Source organism: Oryctolagus cuniculus, chromosome 4 (assembly GCF_051225735.1).
Source record: "Oryctolagus cuniculus isolate XC-2025 breed Fujian yellow rabbit chromosome 4, ASM5122573v1, whole genome shotgun sequence".
NCBI lineage: Eukaryota > Metazoa > Chordata > Mammalia > Lagomorpha > Leporidae > Oryctolagus > Oryctolagus cuniculus.
Genome location: NC_142870.1, coordinates 55,966,300 through 55,979,451, shown reverse-complemented (window position 1 = coordinate 55,979,451; position 13,152 = coordinate 55,966,300). Strand labels below are relative to the sequence as shown.

General features: G+C 39.3%; 1 protein-coding gene across 45 annotated transcripts in view; it reads left to right on the top strand.

Annotated features, from left to right (window-relative positions):
* The window catches only part of SENP7 (SUMO specific peptidase 7), a 197,523-nt gene that overhangs the window by 156,532 nt on the left and 27,839 nt on the right, over positions 1 to 13,152 (top strand). For 44 of the 45 annotated variants that reach the window (XM_051819121.3, XM_051819122.3, XM_051819113.3 and 41 more), the window contains one exon: positions 7,173 to 7,206. The exons of the other annotated variant lie outside the window; for it this stretch is intronic. In XM_051819121.3, coding sequence (XP_051675081.3) covers positions 7,173 to 7,206 — 34 coding nt within the window. The remainder of the gene's footprint in view (positions 1 to 7,172; positions 7,207 to 13,152) is intronic. 45 annotated transcript variants of the gene reach the window in all.

The window sequence follows — 13,152 nt, the reverse complement described above, 5'->3', positions numbered from 1 at the left end:
TCTTGGTATCCTCTTCTATTTCTTTCTTTAAGATTTTGTAATTCTCATCATAGAGATCTTTGACATCCTTGGTTAAGTTTATTCCAAGGTATTTGATTGTTTTTGTAGCTCTTGTGAATGGGATTGATCTTGGGGGTTCTTCCTCAGCCATGACATTACCTGTGTATACAAAGGCTGTAGATTTTTGTGCATTGATTTTATATCCTGCTACTTTGCCAAACTCTTCTATGAGTTCCAGTATTCTCTTAGTAGAGTTCTTTGGATCCCCTAAATAAACAATCCTATCATCTGCAAAGAGGGATAGTTTGACTTCTTCCTTCCAATTTTATTCCTTTAATTTCTTTTTCTTGCCTAATGGCTCTGGCTAAAACTTCCAGAAGTATATTGCATAGCAGTGGTGAGAGTGGGCATCCCTGTCTGGTACCGGATCTCAGTGGAAATGCTTCCAACTTTTCCACATTCAGTAGGATACTGGCTGTTTTTCATAAATTGCTTTGATTGTATTAAGGAATGTTCCTTCCATACCCAGTTAGCTTAGAGTTTTCATCATGAAAGGGTGTTATATTTTATCAAATGCTTTCTCTGCATCTATTGAGATAATCATATGGTTTTTTTTTTCTGGAGTTTGTTAATGTGGTGTATCACATTGATTGTTTTGCACACATTAAACCATCCCTGCATACCAGGGATAAATCCCACTTGGTCTGGGTGGGTGATCTTTCTGATGTGTTGTTGCATTCTATTAGCCAGAATTTTAGTGAGGACTTTTGCATCTATGTTCATCAGGGGTATTGGTCTGTAATTTTCTATCAGTGCTGCATCTTTTTCAGTTTTAGGAATTAAGGCGATGCTTGCTTCATAGAAAGAATTTGGGAGGATTCCCTTTTTTTTTGATTGTTCTGAATAGTTTGAGAAGAATTGGAGTTAGTTCTTCCTTAAATGTCTGGTAGAATTCAGCCGTGATTCCATCCAGTACTGGGCTTTTCTTTGTTGGGAGGGACTTTATTACTGTTTCAATTTCTGTCTCAGTTATGGGTCTGTTTAGGTTTTCTGTGTCTTCCTGGTTCAATTTAGGTAGGTTGCATGTGTCCAGGAATCTATCCATTTCTGATAGATTTTCCTGTTTGCTGGCATACAAGTCCTTGTAGTACTTTCTGATGATTCTTTTTGTTTCTGTGGTGTCTGTTGTTATGTTTCGTTTTTCATCCCTGATTTTATTGATTTGGGTCTTTACTCTTCTTTTTTTAGTTAGTTGGGCCAATGGGGTGTCAATTTCATTTATTTTTTCATAAAAACAGCTCTTTGTTTTGCTGATCCTTTGTAACTTTTTTATTCAATTATGTTGATTTATACTCTAATTTTAATTATTTCTCTTCTCCTGCTATTTGGGTCTGGTTTGCTGCAAATTTTCTAGATCTTGAGATGCATTGAAAATTCAATTATTTGGTGCCTTTCCAATTTCTTGATGTAGGCACCTATTGATATAAACTTTCCTCTTAACACTGCTTTTGCTGCGTCCCATAAGTTTTGGTATGTTGTGCTGTTATCCTCATTTACTTCCAGAAAGTTTTTGATTTCTCTTTTGATTTCTTCTATGACCCATTGTTCATTCAGGAGCATGTAGTTCAGTCTCCATGTGTTTGCGTATGCTCTAGGGATTCCTGAGTTGCTGATTTCCAACTTCATTCCACTGTGGTCTGAGAAGCTGCATTGTATGATTCTAATTCTTTTGAATTTGCTGAGACTTGCTTTATGGCCTAGTATGTGGTCAATCCTAGAGTAGGTTCCATGTACTACTGAGAAGAATGTGTATTCTTTAATTGTAAGATGAAAAGTTCTGAGATATCTGTTAGATCCATTTGGTCTATAGTGTTGATTAAATCTGCTGTTTCCTTGTTGATCTTCTGGGTGGTTGATCTGTCTATTGCTGAAAGTGGAGTATTGACGTCCCACAATACTATTGTATTGGAGTCTAAGTCTCCCTTTAAGTTCCTTAACATATCTTTTAAATAACCCGGTTCCCTTTGATTAGGTGCATATACGTTTATAATAGTTACATATTCCTGTTTGATTGATCCCTTAATCATTATATAGTGCCCCTTGTTGTCTCTCTTAATAGTTTTTGTGTTAGTTTATTTTGTCTGATATTAAGATGGCTATGCCCACTCTGTTTTCATTTCTGTTGGCATGGAATATCTTTTTCCAGGCTTTCACTTTCAGACTGCATGCATCTTTGTTGGAAAGATGTCTTTCTTGTAAGCAGCAATAGATAGGTTTTGTTTCTTAATCCATTCAGCCAGTCGGTGTCTTTTAACTGGAGAGTCGAGGCCATTAACATTCAATGTGACTATTGATAAGTAGTAAGTTTGTCCTGCCATTTTCCCAAATATATTTCTAATATATGCTTTGAACTTCCTGTGATCTTTTGCTGTGAGGTTTTCTTCCTTTACCTTCTTTCGTATTGATGACCGTGTTTCTGTGTGTAACTCATCTTTAAGCATCTTTTGCAGGACTGTACTAGTGGCGACAAATTCTTTCAATTTCTGTTTGCTGTGAAAGGTCTTTATTTCACCTTCATTCACACATGAGAGCTTTGCAGGATATAATATTCTGGGCTGGCAGTTTTTCTCTCTTAGTACCTGGGCTATGTCTCGTCAGTCCCTTCTGGCCTGTAGGATTTCTGATGAGAAGTCTGCTGTGAGTCTAATTGGAGATCCTCTGAGAGTAATCTGATGTTTCTCTCTTGCACATTTCAGAATCTTTTTTTTTTTTTTTTGACAGGCAGAGTGGACAGTGAGAGAGAGAGACAGAGAGAAAGGTCTTCCTTTTGCCGTTGGTTCACCCTCCAATGGCCGCCGCGGCCGGCGCGCTGCGGCCGGCACACCGCGCTGATCCGATGGCAGGAGCCAGGAGCCAGGTGCTTTTCCTGGTCTCCCATGGGGTGCAGGGCCCAAGCACCTGGGCCATCCTCCACTGCACTCCCTGGCCACAGCAGAGAGCTGGCCTGGAAGAGGGGCAACCGGGACAGAATCCGGCGCCCCAACCGGGACTAGAAGCCGGTGTGCCGGCGCCGCTAAGCGGAGGATTAGCCTAGTGTGCCGCAGCGCCGGCCTTCAGAATCTTTTTTTTGTGGTTCGCTGTGGTGAGTTTGATTACAATGTGTCGTGGTGAGGATCTCTTTTGGTCATGTTTACTAGGGGTTATATGAGCTTCCTGTGCTAGAATGTCTCTGTCCTTCTCCAAACCCAGAAAGTTCTCTGCTAGTATCTCACTAAATAGGCCTCTAATCCTTTCTCTTTCTCCATGCCTTCAGGAACTCCTAGAACCTGAATGTTGGTTTTTTTAATACTATCCTGTAGATTCCTAACAGTATTTTTTAGATTTCTAATTTCCTCTTCTTTTTCTTTGGTCTGACTTTATACTTTCCTGTGCTCTGTCTTCTAAGTCTGAAATTCTCTCTTATGCTTCACTGATTCTGTTTTTAATTCTCTCAAATGTATTTTTCATTTGTTCTGTTGAATTCTTCATTTCCTTTTGATTTCTCTTCAATATCTCAATTTCATGTTCTACTAAATTCCTCATTTCATTTTGATTCCTGCTAAAGATTTCATTTTTCACGAGAGAGATTTTTCTATCCTGTCCATTAAGGATTTCTGTAGTTGAAGAATTTGTTTTTGAGTACTTCTAGATGTTCTTATCATAAATTTTTTGAAATCTGTATCTTGTATTTCTTCTGTCTCATCATCTTCATAATCTTGTATTGGAGTGTCATGTTCATTTGGGGGTGACATGATGTCTTCCTTGTTCTTGTTTCCTCTGTTTCTGTGTTTGTTGTTTTACATTGTGGAGATATTCTTTGGTTTCTTCTTTTTTTTTTTTCTCACTGTGGTGCCTTTTCTTGTTATACTATGACTCTATATTAAGTGGACTGTCTACTTTTGGTGAATCTCTAGAGGCTTGTGGTAGGTGTGGCCAGAGAGCTACTCCAAAAGGCCAAAGGTGTGCCAAAGGTGATACACTCAGGTTTGGCATGGTAAATCTCTCTCTCTTTCTCTTTTTTTTTATTCAGAAGGGAAGTAATTCCGCTTAGCTCAGCTCTTCTCCTTGATGGCAATCAGTGCCTGAGCGCTAGCCCCAGTGGGTATAATATTTGTCTGCTGTGTCCCAGGTACCACACAAAGATATGTGCAGTCCTCATTGTAAGCTCAGATTCCCTGCAATGTCTCTCGCCGCATAACCAAAGCTGCCCGAATTTGTGGTGTCTCCCACCAAGACTACTTATGTCTCAGCCACACCGTGAGTTCTTCCACACACCCTCAGATTTTTTTTTTCCCACAGTCCCAGTTCATAAGTTCTATACATGCACTAGGTCTTAACCTCCTGTTATTTCTCCCCTCCAGAGTCAGGTTTTTCTGCTTGGCTGAGGGCGGGCACAGCTCTGAGCTGGTGCAGCTGTTACATATGTCCAAAATGGCACCTGCTTTTTTGTCTTGCTCACCTTTAAGGTGAGTCAAGAGAGAGAATCATGTCCATACCAGTCTCTTTTATTTGTTTTTTCCTCTCCTCTAATTAGGCTGGTGTACTTTCTTTTCAAGCCTCCTTCCCTCTAGGCTCTTCCTGCTGCTTTACTGCCAGTGTCTCTTTCTACTGTGGTTTCGCTTCACCTCTCTTTCCAGCGCTGGTGCATAGACTTGGCAGCTGGAGTCCTGAGCCATGGGCTCAGGTTTTTTTTTTTTTTAAATTAATTAATTAATTAATTTGGGAGAAAGAGTTACAGTGAGAGGGAGAGATAGAGAGAAAGGTCTTCATTCCATTGGTTCACACCCCAGATGGCTGCAATGGTTGGAGCTGTGCCGATTCGAAGCCAGGAGCCAGGTGTTTCTTCCTGGTCTCTCATTTGGGTACAGGGGCTCAACCACTTGGGCCATCTTCTGCTGCTTTCCCAGGCCATAGCAGGGAGCTGGATTGGAAGAGGGGCAGCTGGGACTAGAACTGGCACCCATATGTGATGCTGGTACCTCAGGTGGAGTATTAACCTACTGCGCCACGGTGCTGGCACCAGGAGGGGTCTTGTTTCATACTCCTGCATGTGGTAATCCAGTTTTTCAAGCACCATTTGTTTAAGAGACTGTCCTTGCTCCAGGGATTGATTTTAGCTCTTTTTTGAAAGATAAGTTGGTTGTACATGTTTAGATTGATTTCTGGTATTTCAATTTTGTTCCATTGGTCTATCCATCTACTTTTGTACCAGTACCAGGCTTTTTTGATACAGCTGCCCTGTACTATATCTTGAAATCTGGTATTGTGATATCTCCAGCTTTTTCTTATATAAGATTGTTTTAGCTATTCTGGGTTTCCTGAGTTTCCTTATGAATTTTAGCATCATTTTTTTTTCTATATTTGAGAAGAATATCCTTGGTATTTTGATTGGTATTATATTGAATCTGTAAATTTCTTTCTGTTTTGATGATATTGATTCTTCTAATCCATGAACATGGAAAATTTTTTCATTTTTTGTTATATTCTTCTATTTCTTCCTTTAATGTTTTGTAATTCTCATTGTAGAAATTTTTGATATCCTCAGTTAAATTTATTCCAAGGTATTTGATTTTTTTGTCCCTATTGTGAATGGGATTGATCTTGGAAGTTCTTTCTCAGCTGTTGCATTGTCTGTGTATACAAAAACTGTTGATTTTTGTGTTGATTTTATATCATGCCATATTACCAAACTCTTCTTTTTGTTCCAATAGTCTCTTAGTGGAATTCTTTGGATCCCCTATAAATAAAATCATGTCATCTGAAGATAGGGATAATTTGATTTCCTCCTTTCCATTTTTATCTCCTTAGTTTCTTTTTCTTGCCTGTTGGCTCTGATGAAAGTCCTGGCCACACCCTGAACCCTCCCACACAGCCTCAGTGTTTTCACAGTCCTGGCATATAAGCCTCCCACAAACAGGATCATCCAGCCTCCTGTCTCACTTCACTCCGGAGCTTGTGTTGAAGTTCTCGGGTGCTGGGGTCCTGAGTTGTGTGTGTCCACACCCTCCAAATAGGTCCACAGTGTCCCTTTACTTTATGTGGATTTTCCTCTGCCATTTTTAATCTTCCTCTTCTCTCAGACTGCACTCTCTCCACTTTTTTAAAACTATCTTCTAGACTAGAGCAGGAAGCTCCCTCCCTATTCTGCCATCTTAGTCCCTCTCCCCATATTCAGAATTCAGTTACACAGGATTTTATTTTTTTTTAGTGATATTTTTAATTTGAGAGAAAAACATACATACACACACCACACACACACACACAGAGAGAGAGAGAGAGAGAGAGAGAGAGGGACAGAGAGAGAGAGAGAGAGCTCCCATAACTGATTTACTCCCCAAATGCCTGCAATGGCCAGGGCTGGAGACAGACTGTGACTGGAACCAGGAGCTGAGAACAATCCAGATCTCTCATTTGAGTGACAGGAGCCCGATTACTTGAGCCATCACCACAACCTCCCAGGGTCTGCATTAGCAGGAAGTTTGTGTCAGAAATTGGAGCCAATAATCTAACCTAGGTATTCTGAGGTGGGACGCAGGTGTCTTAAGATCAAACACCTACCCTTCATTGGGTTCTTCTTCTTCTTCTTCCTCTTCCTCTTCTTTTTTTTTTTTTTTTTTTTTTTTTTTTTTACAGGCAGAGTTAGACAGTGAGAGAGATTGAGAAAGGTCTTCCTTTTTCTGTTGGTTCACCCACCAAGTGACTGCTACGGCCAGCGTGCTGTGGCCGGTGTACTGCGCCAATCCAAAGCCAGGAGACAGGTGCTTCCTCCTGGTGTCCCATGCGGGCGCAGGGCCCAGAGACCTGGGCCATCCTCCACTGCCCTCCCGGGCCACAGCAGAGAGATGGACTGGAAGAGGAGCAACCGGGGAAGAATCCGGCGCCCCGACCAGGACTAGAACCTGGGGTGCCGGTGCCACAGGCAGAGGATTAGCCTAGTGAGCTGCGGTGCTGGCTCATTGGGTTCTTAAATTTTCATAAAATGAAGTCTTTATCGTAACATTTTGTTGATTTGTTGATAAAAGGGATTGAGCACTTTTAGTGTAGACTGAATACTGTGATTTGAAAAAGAAATATTTAAAAATTTGAATGTTTCAGTGGTAACTCTTTTTTCTTTGCCTTTATTTTTTCTTTAGTTTACAACAAAGTATATTAAGATCCCATTTCAAGGTAAGCTGTCTTATGACCTTCCCTTTTCACTGTAATTTTGATTATATAATGGTTAGAAAAATTCTGAAGTTGTTTTGCAGCCAGTTTTCCATATATTTTTCAGTATTGAATTTAAGTAAAAGTAACAGTTTAATATGTGTTTCTTTTTCACTTAACATTTTTAGTAGCTCCTTAAGGGAGTTAAATATTCTACAATACTGAAAATAATTACTTCGGTTTAATGGCTATAAATTAAATACTATTAATGGACTGAATTCTTGGGATTAACAGAAGTTTTTACATAAGAATATTTTTGGCATTTATAAATTGGATGAAAATAGGAATTATAAGGAAAGAAGTAGTAGGAAATATTCTAGTATTAAAAACATGTAAGATGTTTTTGCAGAGTATTACCCATTTTTATGCCATTTTTTATCTGAGTAAGGTAAAGTAGACTGAAAAATGTACCTGAAACTTATTGGGACTCAGGATATTTTCTTATTCTTTCTTGAACTAAAAACCTTTCAGAATAAATAATGACTCTGAGAAAACTAAATCATAAATAATAGTGAATAATCTCTCTAGAGTATGAAATATAAAATGAATGCGTACAAATAGAACTTCACTTATGAACTAGGGAACAAGAAGCTTCTATTGCAAGATTAACGATGTGCTCAAAGTAACTTTACTTGAATCCCACTGATACTTCATGTACAGAATCCAGAAGTACATGTTATGATAATGAACCTAATAATTGGATTATCATCTAGGAGGTGTAAAAATATAAGGTATATAATAAATATGTTGATAGTCTTTATTAGGAAATTTTAATAAATTTCTACCATAGCTATTTAGAAGAAACAAATAAGGGTTGGCATTTTGGTGTAACTGGTTAAGCTACCATCTGCAACTCCAACATCCCATATGGGCACTGATTCGAGTCCTGGCTGCTCCACCTCCAATCCAGCTCTCTGCTAATACACCTGGGAAAGCAGTGGAAGATGGCCCAAGTACTTGGTCCTTAGCACACATATGTAAGACCCAGATGGAGCTCCTGGCCCCTGGCTTCTGCCTGGCCAAGCCCTGGCTATTGTGGCCCTTTGGGGAGTGAACCAGCAGATGGAAGATCTCTCTCTGTTTCTCCCTTTTTTTCTCTGTACCTTTACCTTTCAAATAAATAAAATAAATCTTTAAAAAAAGAAGCAAATAAAGACATGTGATTTTAAAATAAAATAATAATTTCAGAAAAGATATTGCTACAATCTGTAAAGATCTGGGTAAGAGGGAGAGAGCTACTTCTCAAATTATTGTTGAACAAGCATCAAAATTGTATTTTATATTTTCTTTTTTTTTTAAGATTTTTATTTATTTATTTGAACGTCAGAGTTACACAGAGAGAGGAGAGGCAGAGGAAACACAGAGAGAGAAAGGTCTTCCATCTGGTGGTTCACTCCCCAGTTGGCTGCAATGGCCAGAGCTGCGCCAATCCAAAGCCAGGAGGCAGGAGCTTCTTCCAGGTCTCCCACGTGGGTGCAGGGGTCCAAGGACTTGGGCCATCTTCTACTGCTTTTCCAGGCCATAGCAGAGAGCTTGATTGAAAGTGGAGTAACTGGGTCTCGAACTGGCGCACATATGGGATGCCGGTGCTTCAGGCCAGGGCTTTAACCTGCTGTACCACAGCGCCAGCCCCAATAATTTACATTTTCATAATTAGTATTTGTACTTTGTTTAAAATATTGCTTATGTTATAATTTTTCTATTCCCAATGATTTTTTTAAACATTTAAGTAGATGACCCTGATTTTTTAAAAAGATTTATTTATTTATTTGAAAGAGTTACTCAGAGAGAGAAGGAAAGGCAGAGAGGGAGGTCTTCCTTCCGCTGGTTCACTCTCCGATTAGCTGCAATGACCAGAGCTATGCCGATTTGAAGCCAGGAGCCAGGAGCTTCTTCTGGGTCTCCCATGAAGGTGCATGGGCCCAGGGACTTGGGCCACCTTCCACTGCTTTCCCAGGCCATAGCAGAGCTGGATTGGAAGTGGAACAGCCAGTACTTGAACCAGCACCCATAAGGGATGCTGGCACTTCAGGTGGTGGCTTTACCCGCTACACCACAGTGCTGGCCCCCTAATGATTTAAAAAAATATATATTTTGTTTATTCGGAAAGCAGAGAGAGGAAAAGACAGAGAGAGAAAGATTTTCCATCTGCTGATTCACACCCCAAATGGCTGCAATGGCAGTGGCCCCAAGCCAGGAGTCTGGAACTCCATCCTGGTAACCCATGTGGGTGGCAGAGGCCATCTTTTTCTGCTTTACCAGACACTTCAGCAAGTAATTGGATCAGAAGCAGAGCACATGGGTCTCAAACCTGCACTTTAGATACAGTATGCTGATGTTGCACATGCGCTTCACTCCCCTTCCCCCCAGCACTGATTTTTAAAAGATAGCTTTAATTACAAATTGTGGAAAAATTACTCTTTTTCATTGTAGTAGGCTTGTAGTTTTATAATGGAAGAGGAAAATATTAGTTTTCTTGGCCATATCTTGACGACACTAAATTTCAATATGTAAAAATCTTTTTAAAACAAGGCATACCTATAAAAAGTTTTATAGCTGTGGACCCAGGCCTCTAAATGTTCACTTTTTTCTCTTGCAATTGAAGGCAAATTGATTTATTCATGTTTATATTAGCTATTATTTGTGTTTCTTAGTGTCTTAAAGAAGATATTTTTCTTTCATATAGAAGAAATCCAGAGATAGACTGAATCAATCAGTGTTTCTTTGGTCATCACGGGCTCAAACTCTTTTCCCTTTCTACTGTATGATCCTTGACACATAACTTTCATCCTCACATTTGGCTCATGGCCAACTATGTTGCTCATAGTTCATTATCAGTGTTTCAGGCAGGGAGCAAGAAGAAGGGGGAAATGCTTAAAAAAGGTAGAGCACGTGTTACCTGTGTGTTCCCCTTTTAAGGAGCCTTTTTGGATGTGCGTGACACTTGACCTCTTTACATTTTATTAGCTAACATAGTCATATGACTGCATGCCTATTTGAAGAGAAATCTGGAAAATAAAGTATTTAAATGCTGGAAATCTTGCTTCCCTACGTACAAGTAGGATTCTTTTACTAAGAAAGAAGGAATGGAAAAGTGAGTAGGCAACTCCTACTATCACTATCTGCCATATCCCTGGAACATAATGAACTACATATTGGGGGTAAATTTGGTAAGGTGTACATTTTTCTCAGGAGCATGTTAAATCTGACTTCCAGCCCCAATCTTCCATAAAAGAGAAAGCAGTCCTTCTAAAGAAAATGCAGGACAGTTAGATTTAGTAGTATTCTGTAGGTTTCACAGAAATAGTTTCAAATGTACCTGTAGAGCTGAGAGGTGGGTGCATGAGGAAGAAATATTGAGCAGTTTTTCTAGAGTCTTCACCTCTAATTTCTACAATTTGATCTGTTTTTGCTGCCAGTTTTAGTGATAGCTTTTAGAATGGGGAATAGAATGGTTGTTGTGGAAACATTAAGATTAATGGTTAATATGCTGGTATTTGCTCATTGTAAAATACTTCCAGACTTTAATATTCATATAAATTACTCAGAAGTGTGTGTGGCTATTAAACTGATATTGTGATTCAGTAGATAGAGGGGGTGGAGCCTGATACTCAGCATTTCTGACAAGCTCCCAGGTCACACTAATGCCATAGCCTGACGCCTACACTTTGAGTGTCAAGATCTCAGGAGTTAATGCAGCAGGAATACTACTAAATTACTTTTCCTTCTTTCCTTTTAGTTTTCTAAAATTTCTAAAAATTTATTTGGGTCACGCATACCCACACATACACAGATACATGCACACAGCCCCCATCTGCTGATTCACTCCTCAGATACCCACAATGGTTAAGGCTGGGAAGGCCTGAAGCCAGGATCCAGAAACTCAACCCAGGTTTCCTACATGGGTTATGGGAACCCAGTTACTTGAGTCATCATTACTGCCTCACAGGGTCTTCATTAACAGGAAGTTGGAAATCTGGCACCAGAGCTGGGCATCACACATATGTACTCTGATATGGGCTGTGGTGTCTTAATGTGAGTCTTAACTGCTAAGCATAACACTTGCACCTATACTTGTTATCTTTATTTTTTTGAATTAAAAAAGAAAAAAAAATTGTCAGGGGAGTTTCCTTTAGCTCAATGAGAGAGAAAGACTGAGAATTTAGAGCAATTAGTTAGAAATTTGGAGACATGGAAATGGAAAAATTTAAAAAAAGAAGTATCTTAGACCATTCTGAACCTCATGTTATTTTTGAGAATATTTGTGTGTGTGTGTGTGTGTGTGTGTATGTGTGTTTGATGTCCTGAGGAAAATTTTCTTTTTTTTTAACTTTTATTTAATTAATATAAATTAACAAAGTATAACTTTTGGATTATAGCAGCTTTCCCCCCCATAACCTCCCTCCCACCCGCAACCATCCCATCTCCCACTCCCTCTCCCATCCCATTCACATCAAGATTCATTTTCAATTTTCTTTATATACAGAAGATCAATTTAGTATATACTAAGTAATGATTTCAACAGTTTTCACCCACACAGAAACACAATGTGAAAAATACTGTTTGAGTACTAGTTATACCATTAATTCACATAGTATAATGCATTAAGGACAGAGATCCTACATTGGGAGTAGGTGCACAGTGACACCTGTTGTTGATTTAATAATTGACACTCTTATTTATGGTATAGGGTAATTACCCTAGGCTCTTGTCATGAGCTGCCAAGGCTATTGAAGCCTCTTTAGTTCACCAACTCCGATCTTATGTAGACAAGGTCATAGTCAAAGTGGAAGTTCTCTCCTCCCTTCAGAGAAAGGTACCTCCTTCTTTGATGGCCTGTTCTTTCCACTGGGATCCCACTAAGAGAGATATTTCATTTAGTTTTTTTTTTTTTTCAGAGTGTCATGGCTTTCCATGCCTGTAATACTCTCATGGGCTGTTCAGCCAGATCTGAATGCCTTAAGGGCTGATTCTGAGGCCAGAGTGCTGTTTAGGACATCTGCCATTCTAGGAGTCTGCTGTGTATCCCACTTCCCATGTTGGATTGTTCTCTCCTTTTTAATTTTATCAGTTAGTATTAGCAGACACTAGTCTTATTTGTGATCCCTTTGACTCTTAGTCCTATAATTATGATCAATTATGAACTGAAATTGATCACTTGGACTAGTAAGATGGCATTGGTACATGCCACCTTGATGGGATTGAATTGGAATTCCCTGGCTCGTTTCTAACTCTACCATTAGGGTAAGTCAAGTGAGCATGTGCCGAACTGTACATCTCCTCCCTCTCTTATTCCCACTCCTATATTTAACAGAGATCACTTTTCAGTTAAGTTTAAACACCTTAGAATAATTGTGTGTTAATTAAAGAGTTCAACCAATGGTATTAAGTAGAACAAAATAAATACTAAAAGGAATAAAATAGTAAGTTGTTCCTCGACAGTCAGGACAAGGGCTGATCAAGTCATTGTTTCTCATAGTGTCCATTTCACTTCAGTAGGTTTCCTTTTTAGGTGCTCAGTTAGTTGTCACCGACCAGGGAGAACATATGATATTTATCTCTTTGGGACTTGCTTATTTCACTCAGCATGATGTTTTCCAGATTCCTCCATTTTGTTGCAAATGACCGGATTTCATTGTTTTTGACTGCTGTATAGTATTCTATAGAGCACATGTGCCATAATTTCTTTATCCAGTCTTCTGTTGATGGACATTTAGGTTGATTCCATGTCTTCGCTATTGTGAATTGAGCTGCAGTAGACATTGAGGTGCAGACAACTCTTTTATTTGCCAGTTTAATTTCTTTTGGGTAAATTCCAAGGAGTGTGATGGCTGGGTTGTATGGTAGGGTTATATTCAGGTTTCTGAGGAATATCCAAGCTGACTTCCATAGTGGCTTTACCTGTTTGCA